This window comes from Anomaloglossus baeobatrachus, chromosome 8 (assembly GCF_048569485.1).
Source record: "Anomaloglossus baeobatrachus isolate aAnoBae1 chromosome 8, aAnoBae1.hap1, whole genome shotgun sequence".
In the NCBI taxonomy this organism is placed as follows: domain Eukaryota; kingdom Metazoa; phylum Chordata; class Amphibia; order Anura; family Aromobatidae; genus Anomaloglossus; species Anomaloglossus baeobatrachus.
The window spans coordinates 179,488,971-179,512,535 of NC_134360.1; the positions used below are offsets into that span (position 1 = coordinate 179,488,971).

Here is a 23,565-nt window from a genome sequence, read left to right on the forward strand (position 1 = left end):
TCTCTCAGTCCGGGGCACACACCCGGACTAACTTCAGGCTTTACAAACTGTCACTTTCCCTTTCCTCAGCTTCTCTCCTTTGCTCCTCTACCACTTCCTTCCACTTCACTGTTTACTCCTTTCCGTCCCTAGCTGGACTGCCTGGTTTTCCCGCCTCCAGAGCTGTGAACTCCTCGGTGGGTGGAGCCAACCACCTGGCCCACCCCCTGGTGTGGACACCAGCTCCTGGAGGAAGGCAACAAGGATTTTTGGTTAGCTTTGGTGTTCCTAACTGGGGTGTAGGGTGTGGTGGTGTTATGACCTGTAAACCCCTGGCTTGCCCAGGGCGTCACAGACACAGGTAAGGAGATGTTTGTCGTTCCTGTGGTGTCACACACAGCAATGTGTGCTGCCGCAGGAACGACAAACAACATCGTACCTGTCGCAGCAGCGATATTAAGGAAATGATCAACGTGTCAACGAGCAACGATTTTTCACGTTTTTGTGCTCGTTGATCGTCGCTCATTTGTGTTACACGCTGCGATGTCGGTGACGGCGCCGGATGTGCGTCACTACCGACGTGACCCCGACGATATATCGTTACCGATATCGCAGCATGTAAAGCACCCTTAAGAGCACACTCCTGAAACCAATTATGCTCGTAATCCAAGGTTCCACTGTATAATCTTGTTTTTTTTTATGGCGACGCATGTGGGGAATGAAAAGGGGCTGTCCAAGTGGTGGGCAACCCCTTTAATATGTAACTTTTTTCCTGACAGAATTATGACCTGCCCAACAGATGGCATATGTATAGACCCCTCCTCCAGTAGAACAACTTCTAGGGGAGGATAACTCTGCACATACGGCAATTAACGGAAGATTGTAGGGTACAGGACAGGTGTATGAGGTTTCAAAGATTTCAAATAATTTTCCATATTGTGTAGTTGGGCTAATATTTATTGACAATTTATTCTGATTACCTTGAACTTGATATATTTTCTAAGTTGAAAATGATCCATGTATTGCTTGAAATACTCCAGCACTTTGGAATTATGCATGTAGTTGGGAAAGTCTGCGGGTATTGGGTAGTCGCTGTAGCACATCATTTCCTTTGATGTATTGATAATAACAGATTTATAAATGCTGGCTCGGGTTTCTTCAGGATCTGCCTGCAATGGAAAAGATTCACGCATATTTCAAATGTGCAGTTTAATCAATTAACAGTAACCAAATCCATACGTAAACTGTAGAAGACACACAAGCAACAAAATACACACTAATGACTAGAGTTATGAATGCTTAGAAGGAACCTGGCAGCAGTATCCATTTTTAAACGAATCCAGTGACATCGTGTGTATAACTTTTAGACATACCCTTGTGTAAATGTAACACACGTCACACCTGTGTAGTAGGTGCAGGAGGCACTATTAGGCCCAGATATAGGCGCCGGGTGGTGGTGTGGCTTTTCTGCGGTGTTGTGCAGTTTGAGGTGTCACGGTGCTCTTACCTGGTTCCTGTAGCTCCAAACCCGTTCCCAGGGTACATCTATATGAGGTAGGTAGCAATAAGCCAGACCACATCTTGGTATCAACAGTTCAAATGGTTTACTGCATAACACTATGATGGTTTACATCTTCAGGAGCATTTAGCTACGACACTGGATTTCCATACAGGTTTTGGTTAGTTGGCAGCTGGACCGGTACTCTGCTATGGGAAATCTATAACTGTGGTTTGGCCTTGCTGTGATGGGCTCTGATAAGACTGTCTGGAGATGAAGGACATTAGCCGCCCTTGTCTCCCGCTCATCACCTTCAGCCCGGCTTGTGTCAACCACCACCTGATTGTCTCCAGAGGTATTACAAAGCAACAACTTGATAAATTTGACAGAATGACACCAGTCAATACATCAAACCATAAATTATTCCTCAGACACTTATGAATACAGGAACTTTTATAATGGCTCCTTCTGGGTGATTACAGAAATTGGTATTTTAAAATTTAGGGAAGGAGTTACAACATAGTCACTTGTCGTTGCCCAATAGTTACTTAGGCGAAGCTGCTGCAGTGATCAAACGTTTGATTGTAGTCACAGCCACTCTTCTTTCATTGATGTGATGCTCATTGTGACCCGTCAGTCCTATCTGTGCCTCTAGGGATGTCAATCAAGGAAGAGTGGGCATGATTACAGCCAATGTGGTGAAAAATAAGAATTTTCCAGCAACTCCAGGAGAAAACCGACAAAATCAATTTCTTTATTTAATGATTAAAATCTTCCATCAATACAGAACAAAAATGTGTAGAGGCAGATGAGACAAGGGAGCAATTTCCTACGCGTTTCGACCTATGGAGGTCTTAATCATGGAATGCGCAGAGAAAGTCTCCAAAGCAGTATTTAAAGTCTGTGCACGTCAGAACAGGTTAAATTAATTAAAAGAAACCCACACCCACCACACTTGGTGTAGAAAGCACAGAAAAAAATAAAAAACAGAGACAACTGCATCAGAATTTGCAGACAACAGAAAATCGGAAAAAACAATACAAGTAAATAGAGTGGTTAAAAACAAATATGACCAGAGAAGCCATATTTCTCTGGTCATATTTGTTTTAACCACTCTATTTACTTGGCTTGCCCAGGACGTCACATTCCCCCTTAGCAAAACGCAGACCGTCCTCGGGCTGCCCGTCCAACACCGCTTTTTGTTTTTCTGAAAAAGATAAAGCATAATACATATAGAAAAACATCATCCCACATCGGGAGGCACATTTCTTAAACGTTACGGTTTTAACGGTTAACGGTTACGGTTTCCGCTCTCTCCCACCCAAGCAACCTGGCCCTGATGCTGCCCCTAAGAAAACAGGCAGCACCCCTTGACCCCAGTCCTGCACCAAGTCACCCGAGCGGGATCTGTCCTTCCCCTCCAGAGGGTAGCCACCGGTCCCTGTGGTGGCTGGGCCCCAGCCGGCTCTACTGCGGGCCCTCCCTCCAACCTGCCTCTCCGGAGGCAGCAATTGCGGAAACGGTACCGGTAACTCAACTTATTTATATGACACTTAACGTTTGTGGTTGCCCTGCAAGTTCACGGGCTTGTCCATGAGCAGTTCCTCATGCAACTTTTTAAACGGTCCCCATGGGGACAACGGTGCCGGCAACGGCCGGTTTTCCCAAATCACAGCTTCAGATCAGGTGACTTTCACGGTAATCATTTGTCATCATTTTTAAAACTTTCAAACTTTTTCAAACAAACACAGTGGTGGTCCCAACGGGGACGGGGACAACGGGGTTCCGCTGCCCTACTCAGAGTCTTCAGCTAAGGCGGCTCCATCCCCCTCCACCAGCATATCCAGCATGCACTGACATGCCTGTTGTGACAGGGTCACCCGGTACCCATTTCCACCGGTACGCGGGGTATGGAAGACCACTGGACCTCCTACATAGCGGGCACGCTCCAGTGCCTCTTCCAACTCAGCAGCGGACCCGGGGCTGGGGCCGGAGTCATCATCTCTTGTTCCTGCGTCAGGCGGGTTACCGCCAGCTGCCGCAGCCTCCTGGCCTCCAGCATCCAGCACTTCAGACCCTTCTGCGGTAGCCCGGAGCAGCAGATCAGGTGAGTTTACACTGAGGCGCCCCATAAGTAACGGCAAGGGTGATGCATAGGCCGAGGCTAGGCCGGGCCCCTCAGCCGCAGCGGCCGGTCCTGGTAGGACATAGGGACGTGGGTCACCAGTCGGCTCTGCTACATCTATTCCCCCTTCGTACATCGGGGCAGTTGCAATCAGCATCTCCACCTCGTTAGTCCACTGCTCCATCATCCGGAAGATCTGATCCTGCTGACGCCGGTGGAATTGAATCACCCGGGCCTTCATCCAGGCCACGGTCCCGGGCTCGGGGTCTGGTACAGTCACTACCAAGACTTCTGGCACCATTCTGTTAGGGGGCCGCGGTCCTAGCGGTTCCCCCTGATGTACTTCAGGGACGTCCGGGACGTCTGCAGCCGGCTCGTCCGCCGAGGCGGCTTGGCAGGGTATCGCTACCGGTTGGGCAGGTAGCGGGCCTAATGGCGGAGCGGCAGCAGCCATCACGGGTAGCGGGGAGAGAGGCAGGGTGAGCGGAAGCCGGCCGGGCCCCTCAGCTCCAACGGCCGATCCCTCAGGAATACAGGGGCGTGGGTCTCTTACCCGCTCCTCCAAATCCTCTTCTACCTCGCGTCTCCACATAGCAGCCACCACATCCGCCATGTCGGTCTCCCACTCCTCCAGGAGGAGTTGCATGTGGGCCTGCAGACGATTACTCAGCGGGACGGTCCGGTCCCTCAACCACGTCACCGTGCCGGGTGCGGGGGTCTCGCTGTTATTAGCTGGAGCGGACATCTCAGCAGTCGTACTTTCCAGGAACTAGCAACAAGATGGCCACAGGGTCCTGGCGTCCCTGCTTTTATAGCCACCTCACATGCGTCCAGCCGCCATTTCGTCCCCCTTAGCTTCTTTTCGGCCCCTCCTCTATCAGGGCGGGGTTTTGGCCTTCGCGCCTCTGCTACTCGAGAAGACGCTCGAGCGGGAACTCTTCGTGCCAAAGATGGCGGCTTCTGAAATTTTTCGGCCGGACACCTCCAGCGGTCATAAGGCGCACCTCTACCCAACGGCAGAGCGGTAAGATCCTGTTCGTGACGCCAAGTTGTCGCGGGCGGAGGAGGGGACGCCGCGCTCTCCCACTGCTCGGGTCCGGCTGCCGCTGCGGCCTGCTGCTGCTCGGTGGCACAAGCGATGGGCTGGATCCCGGGGACTCTAGCGGTGCTCCTCGCCCGTGAGTGAAAGGGGTTTGGTTGTGGGGATTGTTTATTGTCCGTGACGCCACCCACGGTTGTGGTGATTATATGGACACCACCGCTGCTCTGGCTGGGGATCCCGGGAGTGGTGGTATGGAGCAGCCAGTTGTTGAATTGCCCCTCCATGAGTAGGGGATTGGTGGTCCCGGGGCCCAGTGATGGGGTTGGGATGGTGGACAGGCGGGTTATGGGGCCTGTGGAGGTGTAGGGGCGCAGGGGCAGCGCTGTGCCACACGGCACGGAGGTACTCACTCAGCCAGTAAACACGACACAGTTCTCGGTAAACAAACGGCTGGTTGGATGGGTCCCTCGGACGGTTATGGTGCGGATGTTCCCTGCAGTTGACGGTGACGGTCTCTTCCCTGCACCTATGTGTAGTCTGTTGGTAGCGATGGATTCCCACCGGTAACCCGCTCTCCAGCTTGGATATGAGCCGGAGGAGCCCCTCTCTTGCCCGCAGGCGCTGGCCCTGGGAAACTGGTGCCTTGGCGGTGGCGGTGTCTCCCCTTCACGGTCGGACTGTTGCCTTCAAACGGGACTTGGTTGTTGGGAGACAGAGGTCCCCTTCACTGATGGATTTGGCAAATTATGGCGACTCCTAGCCTTGCCGGGATCCGAAAGGCCCCTGCCCTGGTGCTGACTGTTCTTTGTATACCGCTCAGGTACCGCCGGGTCACCACCCGTCCACGGTCCTTTCGGCAACCTCCGAGCAATCTCTCCTGCAGACGGTCACCGCCGTCTGCCAACCTTGCTGTCTCAGTCCGAGGCACACACCCGGACCAACTTCAGGCTTCTTTGCTGTCACTTCCTTCACTTTCTACTTCCACTCTGTCACTTCCTCCTCTACCACTTCACCAGCTTCACTCTAACTTCCTTTCACTTTTACTGCCCTAGCTGGACTGCCACTGTTTACTCCTTCTACTTCAAACTCCAAACTCTATCTCAACTTCACTCCTCACTCAAGCTCTTCCCTGAGCTAACTGCCTGGTTTTCCCGCCTCCAGGGCTGTGAACTCCTCGGTGGGTGGAGCCAACCGCCTGGCCCACCCCCTGGTGTGGACACCAGCCCCTGGAGGAAGGCAACAAGGATTTGTGTTTTGACTTCGGTGTACCTGCAGGGATGTGGGGTGTGTGTGGTGTTGTGACCTGTGACCCCTTGTCTCATCTGCCTCTACATATTTTTGTTCTGTATTGATGGAAGATTTTAATCATTAAATAAAGAAATTGATTTTAAGTCAGTTTTCTCCTGGAGTTGCTGGAAAATTCTTCTTTTTCTCCACGTGTTCTCCACCCAGGTCAGGGTGTTTCTGTGCACCAGAGGTAAGATTTGGAGTGAAGAGGGGTGAGCTGAATTTCTCCATTTTTTGGCATGATTACAGCCAAGACCACTCCTAACAGATTACTCATGGATGGAGGAGCACATCAGAGTTTTAACTTCTCTTTCTCCCCTTCAGTACAATAATCTATTTCCAAAGGACATTTCTAAAATTGTATGTACACACACTAATACCATGGCATTACTTTAACAACAACTATCCTGCTAGGTTCCCTTTAACCCCAATATAATTTACAAAGCTGAGTATAATATTTGAAAGGATAATAAGAATTATTTGTGAAAGAAGAGTCTCAGCTCATAAGACCTTGTACACAATGCAAAATAAACCAGTTCTTTTATTAGTTAAGGGATGATTCCTTAAAGGGAGCCTGTCATGTTGAAAATGGTGTCTGATCTGCAGACAGGATGTTATAGAGCAGGAGGAGCTGAGCAGATTTATATTTAATTTTGTGGGAAAATATTCAGTAAAATTTGCATTTTTTTCCATTGAAATCACTGGTGTTTGTATTTGTATAAGTCCAGTGGTCCTACTGAGTGATTGACAGTCTTTCCTGTACATGCAGCAATAAAATCAATCATTAGTAGGACCGCCCACTGATTCATACAAACACCAATCTTTTCCAACATATCATTCTGCTCAGCCTCTACTTCTCTATACCATTGTATCCACAGATTGGCATGACTGGTTCCTTTTTTATATATTGGCTACTTTCTTTTGTTAGTGCAGCTTTCCTCACAAGCTGACCAGCACTTCTGCCCGTAAATGGCCACTAATGGGGGGTCATGTGACTAGATCATCAGCTTAAACCAATAGAAAAGTAGCTTTCCCCAGTGAAGAAGGCTGATGGACAAGTCTGGTCACACGCTGCTCCACCAGCAGCCATTGTATGGACAGTCGTGCTGGTCATTGTGTGAGGACAAGAGAAAAAGGACAACTACTTTAGTTGAGTATCGAAGGAAATGCTCTAGGGTATATAAAATAAGATACCTACATGTGACAAAGATCATGTAGGAAGATCCACATAATATAGGCTGGCAGCCTCTGACTGATTAGGTAAATCCTTCTGTGATGTACAATCCTGAATGTTGAGCAGGATTTATTTAAGTAAAGGCCCGGTTACACGCAACGACGTATCTAACGATATATCGCCGGGGTCACATGCGGCATCGTTAGCGACGTCGTTGCGTGTGACACCAACGAGCGGCCATTAACAATGGAAAATACTCACCAAATCGTCCATCGTTGACACATCGTTCGTTTTCAAAAAAATCGTTGGTTGTTGAGGACGCAGGTTGTTCGTCATTCCCGAGGCAGCACACATCGCTATGTGTGACAAGTCGGGAATGATGAACTATAGCGTACTTGTGTCCTCAACAAGCACCGAGGTGGGAGTGATGGAGATGCGGCTGCTCTCCGCCCCTCCGCTTCTATTGACAGCCCGCTCTGTGATGTTGCTGTGACGCTGAACAAACCTCCCCTTTTCAGGGGAGGTTGTTCACCGCCCACAGCGACGTCGTTAGGGAGGGCTGTACGTGTGCCATGTACAAGCGAGATTGTGCACCACGGGCAGCAATTTGCCCGTGACGTACAAACGACGGGGGCAGGAGCCATCGCTAGCGATGTTGCCCCGTGTAAAGCCCCCTTAACACATTCTTGATGCAACTTAGGGGAAGGGATTGTATCTCATTAAATATGTGAGCAGAAAATGACTGTTCAAACCAAGGAGTTCAGTGGACGACCCCAACTGACTGTTTCCCCATTTCTTTATTGTAAAACCAGAGCTGTCAATCAGTGAAGAGGGGGTGGTGGTAAATGCAAAACAAGTAAAAGGTGTATTGAACTGGTTGACCACGCCACTGGTGCACCGAGTGCCTGTGCTTGGTTTGAACAGTCATTTTCTGCTGACAGATACTATTTAAAGAGACCAGCTGAGTATGGATCATGCTCTAGACCTTTGAAAAGTAAGTATGTCAGAATGTTTGTAGATGGGTGTCTGTCATGGCCAATATGCCTCATCATGCTGCGAGGCTTGTTAAAGGGTCGGACATTGATTTACAGAGTAGCTTTCTCCAACAGGTGGCATAAATGTGAATGTTCTTTCTTTTATGTAAGATGACTACTTTGTATCTTTACGCATTTGAAAAACTGCAATTTATTGACCTCAGCCTGCAGTAACAAGTAATACAGAAGTGTGTATGAAGCCTTAACCGGAAAAAAAACTTTAACAGCATTTATAAGAGAAATATTCCAAAATATGTCATTTCATTTCATTGCAAGGTGGTTTAAAGGGAGGCTGTCACCAGGTTTTTGACACGTAATCTGAGAGCAGCATAACACAAGGACAGAGACTCTGATTCCAGCGATGTGTCACTTACGGGGCTGCTTAGTGTAGTTTTGATAAAATCACTGATTAGCAGCAGTAGAGTATCATTACCGGACTACTTGGCATGCTGCAGGTAGTCCAGCATATTCATGAGCTCTGTATAACTGCTAGATCTGCAGCAGAGAAAACATTGATTTTATCAAAATGACAGTAAACTGCTCAATAAGTGACACATCGCTGGAATCAGGGTCACTATCTCTACGTTATGATGCTCTCAGATTGGGGAGCACGAACCTGGTGACAGATTCCCTTTAAAAGGCAATCTGTAACAGAAAATGACTCCAAAAAACGTTGCTCTTTACAAAACCCTTTATTTTATTTCTGCAGGACTTGGTGTCTTTTCTCTCCGTATAATGTTGCGGTGTTTATTGTGCACGAATAATAGAATAAATAACATATTACAGGTTACAAAGTTGTGTTTAGCAATGATTGTGTGAACATACCTTAAACCTCCAGAGCCCTCCAACATCATCGCTTCTTTCAAAGCATGTAGGCTCTAAACCTTCGTCAAGACAACACTTAATTGTAGGGAGTCCGCTGGAACCGGCTCCAATCACAGCAACTTTCTTAACCATGGTGGTGTGGGGAGTTTACCTTGGCAGAACAAAACAAAATTAGGAAAGTGAATACAAGTAATGCTTCCAGTGAAAATCTGATAACTTCAGGGGAACCTGAAATCACCAAAAAAGTTTCCTGCATATATAGGGTTAATCTGTAGGGAAATGGTGTTAAAGGGAACCTATCACCAGATTATGGGCCTATAAGCTGCGGCCACCACCAGTGGGCTCTTATATACAGTATTCTAACCTGCAGTATATAAGAGCCCAGGCCTCTGTGTAGAACATAAAAATCACTTTATAATACTTACCTAAATGGTCAGTACGATGCAGATGGGTCAGATGGGTGGCTCCGTTCCCCGGTACTGGCGCCTCCACTTTCTGCCATTTTTTGTCTTCTGAAGCTAGTGTGGATGACGTATCCTACATCATGCACACGTGCCAGCATTGAGGTCCTGCGCAGACGCACTTTGATGTGCCCTGAACAAGGCAGATCAAAGTATTGTAGTGCGCCTGCGCAGAACCTCAATGCCGGCGCGTGTGCATGACGTAGGACGCATCATGCACCCCGTCTTCAGAAGAAGGAAGACAAAGATGGCCAAAAGAGGAGGTGCCACACCCGGAGAATGGAGACACCCATCTGACCCATCTGCACTGTACTAACCATTCAGGTGAATATTATAAAGTGATGTTTCTGTTCTACACATTGGCCTGAGCTCTTATATACAGCATGTGAGAATGCTGTATATAAGAGCTCACTGGTCGTGGTGGCCGCAGCTTATAGGCCCCAAATGTGGTGACAGGTTCCCTTTAAAATCCTACGTAGCCAGGACACTTGAAGTGTGGCTGCTCAGAGAATACAAAGGTTTAATCATGGTGTGATGGCGCTCTCCTAGTCACCAGTCACCCAGGCAGTGCAGAGGAGTGATTACGTCACCGCCAATATGCTGGGATTGCGGTTGTAATCCCGCCCCATCTCTTTGAGTGACTGTTCACTCTGCACACAGGCTGCGGGAAGGCTGTCACTCAAATACAGCTGTGCTCCCAAAATATTGAGCGGTGACATAATCTCTGTCCTGACTCGGAGAGCGCCATTACACGGTGATGAAACCTTTGTATGCTCTGAGCAGCCGCACTTTAAGTCAGCCGGCTACAAAGGGCATTAATACCATTTACCTGCAGATTAAATCTATATCTGCAGGTAAATAAATTTTATAGCTTTTTTATATCAGATTCCTTTTAACACACATAACTTTAGACATTGTCTCTCGCCAAAGCTATAAAGTTACTGAAGTATAAATGACCTAGCTAAGATATGTGCCCTTAGTGAAAATGGTTAAACCAATAATAGTAAATTAACTAAACTTTGGTAAACATTAACAGATTTCACATTTTTATCACACATTTTTAAAGGTATTCCTATTTTATTTATTTATTTTTTTTTAATAAAGTGGTCCCTAAATAATAATAATAATAATAATAATAATAATAATATTTATTCACTTATATAGCACTATTAGGGTATGTGCCCACGATCAGGACTCTCTGCATCAGTCATCAGACAGCCAGTCCTGACCTGGGGGGCCGTGAGTCTCTTGCGCAGGAGAACACAGAAGACCGCAGCTGCTTGTACCCACGATCAGGGTTCAGTGCGCTGCGGTCTCTCGCTTTCTTCTCCCTACGGAGGAAAAATGCGATTCCGCAGCAAACAATTGACATGCTGCGGTCTGGAAAGCCGCTCCACAGGTCAGTGTTTGCTGCAGAAAAAACAAGCACAGTGGCATAGGATTTCTAGAAATCTCATCCACTATGCTTGTACTGTACAAAACTGCGTTTTGGACGCAGCTGAAGCATACTGCCTCAAAAACGCAGCAAACAAGTGAGAACGCACCCTTAATTGCATAGCGCTTTACATACATCAGAATAGAACACATTTAAAAACAATGACCTCAGTTAGTACTTACGCCCCCCGGTACAGCACTAACTTTCCTTGCTTGCTTCTGTCTCAGTATTTTGGCTTCAGTGGTGACATCACATTGATGGCACACATCAATACTGCAGCCAAACCAGGAGCTGAGTGGTTTGTACTGTCTACATCTGCAAAGCTGCTGAGCTCAGTGATTGACTGCAGCGGTGAGCTGTTCATATGATACTCTCTATTTTACACATTTAGGAACAACGTTTTTAAACTTGAAATTGGTTTTCCACTTTAAATAAGCCAGGTATTCTTTCACTGTGAAAAAGTGAAAGGTACCTGGTAGAGATGAGTGGATTAGTGATGGGCGGACTTGCAGGTACCCGGGATCGTCGGGTCCAACCAAGTTTTTAAAAAACGGTGTGGGCCCGGAATTAATCCTGGATATCTGGCTTGAAGCCGGCCCCATATAAGTGTATGGGGACCTGAACCAGGAGCTTAAAAATGGAGGTAGAAGGGATGGGGAGATTGGAGCAAGCACGTTATACGTTATACTTGAGTCTCCCGTGCGTCTCTAATGCTACTTACGTTACCGCTCATTAACCTTATACATATTCAGTGCTTCCCCCACCAATCGGCAGTTCCCACGTCTCTGGTTGCAGTCAGATGCTCCCTCACCCTGTGTGACAGCATTTCTGACTGCTTTCAATCAGCAACACTGTGTGCATCTGCGTCTCTATTGCTGTAAAAATAAATTTTTAAAGAAATTGGCATAGGGTCCCCCCATATTATGATACCCAGCACAGATAAAGCATAAAGCTGTAGGTTGCAGTCCCCAGCTGTGTGCTTATCATGGCTGTGCATCAAAATAAGAGGAACTGCACGCGGCTTTTTTAAAAAATCAATTAAATAAATAATTTTAAAAAACAGTGTGCGGTCCCCCCTAATTTTGACACCCAGCCATAATAAAGCTCACAGCTGGGGGCTGCTATTCTCAGGCTGGGGAGACTCATGCTTATTGGGCCCTGCCCAGCCTAATATTAGCAGCTTACAGCCACCCAGGTTTAATGCGTCATAAGATGCGACTAACCCAGAACTTTACCCAGCTTATCTTGATTGCCCTGGTGTGGTAGCAATTGGGTAATAACTGGTTAATAACAGCTCACAGCTGTCACTAAGCCATAGATTTCTAATGGGAGGTGTCTATGAGACTAGAGGAAAGTGGTCAGCTCACCAGCAGGAGATGTCCGTTGCAGCGGAAACTGGGTGTCAGCAATTGGCGACTTCTTAAAAGCTCATCCTTTATTTTCCAAAAAAATGTAAAAACATTTGCTTCATCAAGACATAAAGGTCCAAAAAATAATTCATGGTAAATAGCCTATGAATTCGGATGCTGGTCCTTATTCATTGAATAAGGATACAATGAATAAGGTCCTGCGTCCAAAACACATATGTTGTTCATTGGCTAACTACCATGGATTATTTTTTGGATTTTATATCTTGATGTTAAAATTTTTTTAATTTTTTTAAAAAAAATAAAGGATGAGCTTTGAAGAAGTCGTCGACTGATGGATATTTTCTAGTCCTCTTGTTTCTATGAGACTCACTCCATTACTAATGAAGTGAAAAGAAATACACACAAATACCGGAAAAAAAAATTCATGAAATAAAATACAAAAACCCCACCCTCTTTCACCCTTTATTAATCCCTAAAACACCCAGGTTCAATGTAATCCACACAAAGTTCCACGACAATTCCAGCTCTTCTACATATGAAGTGACAGCACAAGGTCACTCAGTTCAATGAGGTCACCTGAAGTCAGAACTGACTGGCTGCTTTTGAGCACAATCCTTGCTCTGTATCTATTTTGCAACACTAGGAGGATTCATAGATTACTTGTGTTGACTCCTAAAAGTCAAAACTGACCTTTTAACAAGCCTTGTCATATGTCTTACATAGTATAGGACTTATACCGATCAAAAAATTAATTTGCAGACACGGTGTTTTGGGGTGATTGCCCCTCATCAGTGCAAAGTATGAGATCTGATCTGGCTGCATGAGAAACTAAGCCTGGGATCTAAAGGATCTTTTTTCTTGCAGAGACTGATAAACCAATCTGGCATGTCAGTCACAATTCTCTACTAGGAAATTTTGACTTTTAGGATTGCTACTTCCACTAGGTGGCACTAAAGTTCGTCTACCTCCTCCCTGAAAAGACAATTTGTATACTGTATTTCCGAGAGGAACATTGTGTCTATCAGTCTCCTCACTACTGGCATGCTGGATTGGTGTGTCAGTCTCCGCAAGAAAAATAGCATTCCCCCCAGTACATACAAGCACACCTGGCTCTCTGGAATTCAATGGGTCAACTTTTAGCACTCTGGAATTCAAAGGGCAACAGAACGAGGCTACGCATTCCCTCTTTGAAGTTGTGGGTAGGTTTTGAGTAGCAAGGAACAAGCTTAATATAATCGTAAGATTTAATATACAGTACTACAGTGCTTACACAGCTTACATATTTTATATATTATTGATAGAACTACTGCCGTAGCAGCCATAGAGGCACAGAGACCCCCTGTAATGATTACACTGCGCCAAAGGAGCAAATTTTGCTCACAACTACAGACATTATATAGAACTGAGTGGTTGCTTTTGAGCACAGTGGTCGCTCTGTATCTCTCTGCAGCACTAGGAGGGTTCATAGATTACCTGTGTTGACTTGGTTCTCCAGTTATGTTACAACATCCAAGGTCTGTAATCAGCACTGATATGAGGTGAAAGGGAGTCTGCAAAGTGAAAGATTGCAGGACTTATTTCTGTATTCTGCCCATGCCCCAAGTGCTTTCTCCTATTCTCTACCACCAGTGGCTACCATCTCTTGTCCACCCCTCCTACAGCGCCACCTTTCCCACCCAGCTGCTCTCCTGCCCCTGCCCTAGCCATACAGTTCATTAGATGGTGATTGATCAATGGCTGCCTAAGCAGGTCTAGGTATCTGCAGAAAATATCTGATTTAGTTTGCAATGTGTTTAATATAGTTGTAGTATGTATAACTATTGTGTGTATGTAAAATGCAAATATGAGTATAATGTATATCTGCATTACACAATGTATATGTATTTAGGATTATATCTTCATAATGTGTATATGTGTGTGTAGTGTGTGTGTGTGTGTGCGTAATGTGCAGTGTATATACAGGTGGTGAAATAAGTATTGAATTTGTCACCAATTTTTTAAGGAAATATACCACTAGAGGTGTTATTGACATTAATTTCTCATCAGATATCAGCAAGAACCCATCCAGTCCTCAAAGGCAAGGAAATCAAACCATAGATGTCCATAAATTATGTGTAATAAAGAGAAATGACACTTGGAAAAAGTGTTGAGCACATAAAGAAAACAGAGTATAAAATGACATGGAAAGTCATGACACCACCTGAAATCTATCAGTAATTAGAATGCAATCCTCCCACTTAATGTAATTTAATATCAGCTGGTTCTACTAATGTCCTATTAAAAGGTGTCTCGATGCCAATGTGTCACACAAGAAACATCTCATGATGGGTAAAACCAGTGAGCTGTTTCAAGACTTTTACAACTCTTTTGTTGGAAAACATACTGTAGAAAAAACATCACCAAAAAAGAAACAGCCACTACCTTCACAAGATCAGGTTACCAATGCACTAGCAGGATGCAGCAGATCTCCATAATAGAGGTGCGGGCAGCACTGGTGCAAAATACTGATGACACAACCACTCACAACCTATTCACTCAGCGGCCGTTCGAGGTAGTCACAGGAATGCTACTCATTTCAATTTTCAACTGGTTTATTAAACTTTATAAACCAGCCTTATAAAGTAAACAAGACAAAGAAAGCTTTTCTGGCCCAAAAGAAAACAAAAGAACATAAACATAGTCCATATAGTAGCAGGTTCAACCCGCTAAGGTTTGGGGCTACATACTGCTCAATAAGAGTATCAGGGGGGAGGTCTGCTTCCTCCAAGCACAGAACTCAGAATCATTCCAGAGGCCTTGCTTTTACCTAGTGGACCACACCCTGTTGTGGAGATATGGTGAATAGCCGACCCACCCATCTGTTTAACTGGGCACAAAAACTCACCCTGTTTAAAGCTGTTTAACCCTCTCAGCACCTAATATGTTGGAGTATTACATCTGGGTTCACATCACCGTGTCTAATAATCTCAGCAACACATACAGTACTTTCCCATTTGTACTTTACCAGTGATCACCTTACACTATCAATTTATGGAGGAGATAACTCCTAATATTAACCATGCACACAGATAGGGCTTACACAGGGCGCCAGTCACAAATTAATGTGTGATGCACAGTCCTGAATTTATGTCCTATGTGAACTGTTTTTTTAATTTGAAACATACTGATGGCATTGGTTACAGAACAATTTCTAAACTATTTAAGATTCCAGTGAGCACTGTTGGAGCCATAGTCCGGAAATGGAAAGAACATACCGTATTTTTCGCTTTATAAGACGCACTTTTCCTCCCAAAATTTTGGGAGGAAAATGGGGGATGCGTCTTATATAGCGGTACCTGGGGGGTCCTTTCTGCGATCGGGCGGCCGGGTGCCTGTGGCTGCATGCAAGCGGCCAGGTACCTGTGCTTGCGTGCGGTGGCAGCCGGTACCCGTGGCTGTGTGCGGGCGGCAGCCGGGTGCTGTGTGGGGTCGGCAGCTGTGCTTGCGTGCAGTGGCAGCCAGGTACCCATGGCTGTGTGCGGGCGGCAGCCGGGTGCTGTGTGCGCCCGCACACAGCACCCAGCTGCCGCCCGCACACAGGCACGGGTACCCGGCTGCCATCGCACGCAAGCACAGGTACCCGGCCGCTTGCACGCAGGGTGAGCGGGCAGCCTGCTGGCTGCCACTCTGTGCGTGCGGGGCGGGCGGCTGTGCAGCAAGTTACCAGCTGTCCGCGGTCCCACTTTCAAATGATGGCGCCGGTGGAGCTCTTGGATGAGAGCTCCATCTGCGCACGGGCTGCTCTGGGAGTCAGCGTGTGCGCAGATGGAGCCCTTGGATGAGAGCTCCATCTGCGTATGCGTCGCTCCGGGCGCCATTACTTGAAACGGGACCGCGGACACACTGCCACCACTGAGCAGTCCCTGCTGCTGCCACCACTGAGCAGTCACCGCCGCTGCCACCACAGAACCAGGACTGCGGACACTCACTGCACCGGCCTGCTGCACGGCTCACCCACTGCCGCTGCTGCCGCCACCACGGACCCCACGGCTCCTGCCACCACGTACCCCACGGCTCCTGCCACCATGGACGCCACCGCGCCTGCAACCACGGACGCCACGGTACCTGCAACCACGGACCCCGCTGCCACTGACCTGCCGTGCCTCCTGTGACCCCCCTCCGGTAAGAGAACACCGGAGTATAAGACGGACCCCATTTTTCTTTTTTTTACCTTTTTTTTATGTCTAAATTTGGGGTGCGTCTTATAATCCGGTGCGTCTTATAAAGCGAAAAATACGGTAATTTCACCATAAATCGGCCATGACCAGGTGCTGCCCGCAAGATTTCAGACAGAGGAGTTAAAATAATTATTAGAAGAGTTGTCCAAGAACCACCTATGAATAGCTACAGAAAGACCTGGAATCAGCAGGTACAATTGTTTCAAAGAAAACAATAAGTAATGTACTCAACATTTATGACCTGTATGCACGCTGACCACACAAGACTCTATTGCTGAAACAAGCATACTCAAGCGTGTTTAAAGTTTGCTCAACAACATTTAGACAAGAATGTGAAATTCCAGGAGAATATAGTCTGGTAAGATGAGACCAAAATTGATCTCTTTGGATGCCATGTTTGGAGGCCAAAAGGCATTGCATGTCACCCCAGAAACACCATACACAGAGGAGTTTGGAGGTGGCAGCATCATGGTGTGGGGCTGTTTTTCAGCATATAACAGTGGTACACTTCGTAGAATTGAAGGAAGGATGAATGGACAAATGAACAGAGAAATTCTTGATAAATATCTGCTGCCATCTACCTGGATGATGAAAATGAAACGAGGGAGCACATTTCAGCAAGACAATGATCCCAAACACACAGCCAAGGACACTCTCAATTGGTTTCAGAGAAAGAAAATAAAGCTGCTACAATGGACGAGCCAGTCATCTGACCTGAATGCAATAGAAAATGTATGGAAGTAACTAAAGCTCAGAGTTCATAGAAGAGGCCCAGGATTTGAAAAGCGTGTTTGTGTGCAAGGATTGGCCAAAACCACACCTCAGCAATGCAGGCAACTTTTTTCTCCACACATGCGGCATCTTGAAGCTGTCATCACCAACAAATGCTTTTGTACGAAGTAATAATTTTTAGTAAGTGTGTTCAACACTTTTTCTCTGTGTCATTACTTATTATTACACATTTATGGACATCTATGGTTTGATTTCTTTGTCTGTGTGGATAGGGTTTTTTGTTAGTGACATCTGGTGATAAATTCATGTCAATAGCACCTTTAGAAATATATTCACTTAGAGAATTAATGATGTGTTCAATACTTATTTCACCCTCTGTACATTAATTATGTTTTATGTATTTATGTATAGATCTGCTCTACTTTTGCACATGCAGATTTTGCCAGCAATTTGTAACAGATATCTGCATTGAACAAATTTTCTGCAATTGGGCCAACCATAAATGTTTATGCTTGGGATGGGGGTATTTAAAAAATGCTATGTGCGCACTTACCGGATTTTGCCGCGGATTTTTTGCAGTTTTGCTACATGTTTCGCTGCAGAAAATGTTCATAACATCTCTGCAGTGAATCACCAGCAAAACCTATGGGCAAAAAAAATCCTGTGCGCACTAGGCGGAATTTGACAGCTGCATGTTTTGCTGCGGGATTCCCGCAGCAAAAACAATTGCATGTCAATTCTTTTCCGCACGTCGCTGCGGGATTTCACTACATTGACTCCAATGTTAATCGTGAAATCCCGCAGGGAATAACGCAGGCAGCAAATTCTGTGCGGTTCACTGCGTTTTCCTGCCTTATTCCCTGCGGTATTTTGCGGTTTACCTGCGGTAATGTACATCGCTTGTCTGCGGTTTTGCAGGGAAGTGATGTCATTACAGGAAGAGGAAGCGGAGCAGAGAGTAAACAAACACACAGATCACAGACATCACAGACATAGAACACAGACACATAGAACACACATAGAAAGCAAACGGAAATATAGAAAAAAAACACGTGGGCTCCGCTGTATATTTACCGCCCAGCCGAGGTAAGCACACAGCGGTGGCCCGGTATTCTCAGGCTGGGGAGGGAAAGGGGCAGGGTTAATGTCCCCCGCCTCACTCCCCCTCCCGCAGCATGCATTATGCGGCAGCACCGGCGTGTCCCCGGCTCTTCCTGCCGCAGTGTAGCAGTGGCAGTCAGGGTAATACAAGGTTTTAATGGTGGCGGATCGCCGCCATTAACTCCAGGCTTGATCATGGCAGCGTCTATGAGACAGCTGACATGATCAACCCGTAAGTAAAGGGAATAAAACACACACACAGAAAAATCCTTTATTTTAAATAAAACAAACAAGCCTCGTTCACCATTTTATTAACCCCTCCCGAAACAAAGCTCCGGCGTAATCCACAGCTCCGGCGTCCTGCGCTGCTTACATCCAGCCGCGACTGACACACAGCGCAGAATTACCTCTGCTGTCTCGCAGCGAGACAGCAGAGGTAATTACCGGTCATTTCCCACGGCTGGTAATGTGAACTCACTGCCGACCGTGGGAAATGCAATAAAGCACATCCCAACCCGCACGCGGCAAAACCGCGGCAATACCGCGAACAATACCGCGGTAAAACCGCAGCAAACCGCGGCAAACCGCATGCAGTTTTCAGGTGCGGTTTGCTGCGTTTTTTTACCGCGGGTGTGGTAATCTTTGAATACCTGTGGAATTTTCTTGAGAAAATTCCATTTTCCAGTGCGCACATAAGGGGTCCTGCCTTTTCTTGTTATGCCTCTCCCTAATGCACATGATTATTTTTCCAATGGAGGTTTCAGAACATGCACACGTTTATGATTTCCCTTACTGACAGATCATAAAAGCAAAACTGTGTTTTAGGACAAATCCTTTAAGCTGCTTATACAAGTAGAAGACAAGATAAAGCTTTTAACTAATTCCATCAGCTGCACATAAGAAGAGAAACCTGTTAGTTCTATTCTCAAGGTTTTTATCATTCAAAATCCCTGATCCCTGAGAAGTAATTGTAGCGGTTCTATCATTCATCTTCGTCCACTCAGCCTGTTAAAATCTTTCACGGAGATCGGGGGAGAGTGGGGATTGGGGCCTCTAGACTGGCTCTCAGACTAGGGGGGCATTGGCTATCATTTATCTCAGTTACCTCTGATGGTGAGGACGTCTGATCTGCAAGCCTGACCCTGCTCCTGACTAGCCTGATCTAATACCCCCTTCTTCCCTAACCCTGGGGAGGGCTAGGACAGGAGCGTGTTTACACCTACAGTGATAGACAAAAAGGGAAACCAAAGCTGTATCACAAAGCATGCTCCAATAGTTATCAGACAACAAATGTAACGAGGAAAACAAAGAGCAGGGAGGAAATAATCAAAGAATAGGATTAATTCCACAGCACACCAAGCAATACGCTGTAAATCACCAGACTGGAAAACAACAGCACATGGAAAAGTTTAGCAAAAAGCTATAGTTGGCATAGAAAAACAAATTCCTCCATCTTAATAAGGTGGGGAGTAACTGTGATTGGTCTCCTGCAACATGTGATCCAAAAGGTAAGCAGCAGGCTAGTAGAAATTACCTCCTGCTAGTCCAATCACTTATGAGCACATAGCTGGTCGACGCCTGAGCCTGCCTATGCAACTCAGAAGCATCAGAGAAAGCATAGTGAGGAGATTCAGAGTCTGTATTCTGAACAGCATCTGATGCCACCATGACACTCAGAGAGTTTAGAGCCAAACACCGTGCGACATGATAAAAGAATACAGTTTGGTAGACGTTTCCTTTTCAGGTCTTTGGCCTCTAAGTCTCTTTACTTTTTTACTCCCTACTCCTAGGCCACCAAAACAGTCAGCAACCACCTAATCCAGCCACGCTGACATGCAGAATGTTTATGTTGATAAATATGAGCAAATCTTTAAACATTTGCTGAATTTGACAAACTTTGCCAGTATATTTGCCTTGTGGTGAATCGAAAGCACTCCAATGCCTCCAAGAGCTATGAAAAATGTCTATCAACTGTTACTGTTGTGCTGTCATACACTTTCTATACAGTGTTCTCAGAGGTTTTATGGCTTTCTCGCCTTATCTCTATGGCTGAAGGTGAGCTGTAATGTTATTTCACTATCCAGATTCACCATAAAATGGCTGCTGCATTTCCTGCTTTTATACCGGCTATGATAGTCTTCATGATTTGATATGATAGATGCAACGTATGAGGAATCCCATCTGAAGTCTTATGATCTTTCTCTGACTGGTGCAATCTTCTGCAACTTGTAGAATAGTGCTGGCCATTTTAAACAATTTGTGCAAAACGATTTGCAATGTGTTCAAATTTGCAAGGTTGAACGAATTCCTAAAAATTGAACATAAATTTGATTTGTATAGAATTGATATGCTCAACTTTATTCACAGTTTCAGTGCTCTATTTTGAGAAAATATGATGTGCCAAGTGCCACTGTAAAGATCAAATACCCCTAAGGTCACCTTTGGTCAGTTACATCAATGGTGCTTGTGAGTGGGGTTAAGGGTTAGGCCCACCCCTGCATCTGTACCCTGCATATTATGCCCTGTTTGGTAACTGTAAAGTGTAATGGTAAAGTGTAATTCTTTGTGTAAAACCGCCACCAGGTGGCAGGGTTACTGCACAAACTTACTGGCACCTGGGTGGGGAGGAGGAAGAAAACAGGGACTATATAAGGGAGAACTAGTGGGAGAGGGAGGAGGAGAGTTCCCGAGAATATGTATTGGTGAGAACCTCCAAGGAGAAGATTTTGACCCTATGGATCATCCCCGTGACCATGGCACGCGGGATCCAGTCTGATTTGGAGAACTGCATCCCCCAAGGAGAGGGGTATAGTCGGACGATTGGGTGCCTGGTGTCGGTATCTACAGGCTGAAACTCAACGAATTCCACACTCACGGAAAAGTCAGTGCACCCTCAGGCAGAAGAGTATGGCTGGATAGCCTAAGCACAGTCGGGATAGCCCCCCTGGTGCTAGTATGAAGTGTAGTCTGGAAAGAAAGGTCTGGAGGTGACAAAGGGTACCCTGTGATACGGACTGCTGCTAAATTATGTATAGCATGGAAGAGTGGCTGGAACCCCCATGGGATGAGAACAGATACTGGAGAGATGCGGACCGAGTTGATGCGGATGGTACCAGAAAATAAAGTTGGCCTGTTTAAAGAAATGAGACTGAGTCCGGACTTTATTTCCTGACGGAAAGTGTGTCGCCTGAGACTGTTGCAGAGTCCTCCTGTGTGTGGGGAGGCGAGGGGTTAATGACAGGCTGTGCTGGGACCTATTGTTCCCCTGCACACACGACTTCAATCATTGCCTGCCCCGTGCCCTCCATCACACTTGCATAAATCCTTGTGCTTATGTCGCGGGCGGGGAGGAGGGTGTCAGCACACCGCGCTCACCCCTTCTGCTCGGGTCCGGCAGTTGCTCCTGGTGGCTCGAACTGCGGGCCGGATCCCGGGGTGTCTCGAGCGACGCTCCTCGCCCGTGAGTGAAAGGGGGGGGGGTGTTTGTTGGGATTATAGTTCGTGACGCCACCCACGGTTGTGGTGATGGCACCACCGCTGCTCAGTGTGGGGGTCCCGGGGATGGTGATAGGAGCAGCCAGGTGTTGTGTTGCCCCTCCGTGGGTAGGGGTTGGTGATCCCGGGGCCCGGTGAAGAGATGTGAAGTGTAGGGCCTGGAGGGCGCAGGGACGCGGGGGCAGCGCTATGCCTTGCGGCACTGTGGTACTCACTCAGCCTGAGACACGGACACAGTTTGTACGGTAAACCAACGGCTGGTAGGACGGTCCCACAGACGGTTGCACCTGCACTCCCGGTAGGTGACGGTGACGTCTCTCTTCCTTGCACCTGTTTGACTGATGGTAGCGGTGGATTCCCTCCGGTTACCCGCTCCCCGACTGCAATCTGGGCCGGAGGAGCTCTACACTTTGCCCGCAGGCGCTGGCCCTGGGGAAACTGGTGCCTTGGCGGTGGCGGTGTCTCCCCGGTAATGGTCGGGCTGTTGCCGTCAATCGGGACTTTGTTGCTGGGGGATCTGCGTCCCCTTCACTGACGGATTCGGCAAATTGGGCGACTCCTAGCCTTGCCGGGGTCCGAGAGGCCCCTGCCCTGGTGCTGACTGTCCTTCGGAACACTGCTCCAGACCACCGGGCACACAGCCAACGGGGTCCTTCCAGGAACTTCCAAACGGTCCCCCTCCGGACGGTCACCGCCGTCGCTGACCTTGCTGTTCTAGCCCTACACACAGCTGGGCTCTCAGGCTTCTCCTTCTCTCTGCTCTGTCACCACTTCTTGCTTTCCTCCTTTTCCACTTTCCTTTCCTTCACTTTCACTTCTGGTTGTTTCCTCTAGCCCCTGCCTGGGCTACTCTGCTGTTCACTCAAGCTCCTCCTGAGCTAAACTGCTTCTTTACTCAAGCCCTGCCTGGGCTAATCTGCTTCTTTACTCAAGCTCCTCCTGAGCTCATCTGCCTGGTTACTTCCTGCCTCCAGAGTTGTGAGCTCCTTGGTGGGCGGAGCCAACCGCCTGGCCCACCCCCTGGTGTGCATCACAGACTCCTGGAGGGAGGCAACAAGGATTTCTGGTTAGCAGGTGTGCCTACCTGGAGTGTGGGGTGTAGTGGTGTTGTTATCTGTGTCCCCTGGCTTGCCCAGGGCGACACATTCCCCCTTAGCAAAATGCAGACCGTCCGCGGGCTGCCGTCCTACACCGGTTTTATTTTTCTGTAAAAAGGGGATAACAGGTTAAACATAACATAAGCATTTTCAATCAACTCTTCCCAAGACGGGAGGCACATTTTACTTTTAACGTTTCAACGGTGTACGGTCACGGTTTCCGCTCTCTCCCACCCAAGCAACCTGGCCCTGATGCTGCCCCTAAAACCCAGGCAGCACCCCTTGACCCACAGTCCAGCACAAGTCACCCGAGCGGGATCTGTCCTTCCCTCCAGAGGGTAGCCACCGGTTCCTTTGGTGGCTGGGCCCTGGCCTGCTCTGCTCAGGGCCCTCCCTCCAACCTGCCTCTCCGGAGGCGGCATTGCGGAAACGGTAACGGTACCCAACATATTTACAAGCCACTAACGTTTGTGGTTGCCCTGCAGAGTTCACGGGCTTGTCCATGGCTAGTTCCCATGCATTTTTGAACTTTTAACGGTCCCCACGGGGACAACGGTGCCGGCTCCTGCCGGTTGCAAATCAACAACAAATCAGGTGAAAACTCGGATAATCATTTTTTCATTATCTTTGGCAAAACTTTTCAACTTTTAACTTTTTCAAACAAACACACAACACTCTTTTACATTTGCGGGC

General features: G+C 47.2%; 1 protein-coding gene across 1 annotated transcript in view; it reads right to left on the minus strand.

Annotated features, from left to right (window-relative positions):
- Positions 1-23,565, minus strand: part of LOC142250143 (flavin-containing monooxygenase 5-like) — a 75,416-nt gene that overhangs the window by 42,179 nt on the left and 9,672 nt on the right. The window contains exons 2-3 of the mRNA XM_075322261.1: positions 8,965-9,115; positions 960-1,148 (exon numbers count right to left, since the gene is read on the minus strand). Of these exons, the coding sequence (XP_075178376.1) occupies positions 960-1,148; positions 8,965-9,096 (321 nt within the window). The 5' untranslated portion in view covers positions 9,097-9,115. The remainder of the gene's footprint in view (positions 1-959; positions 1,149-8,964; positions 9,116-23,565) is intronic.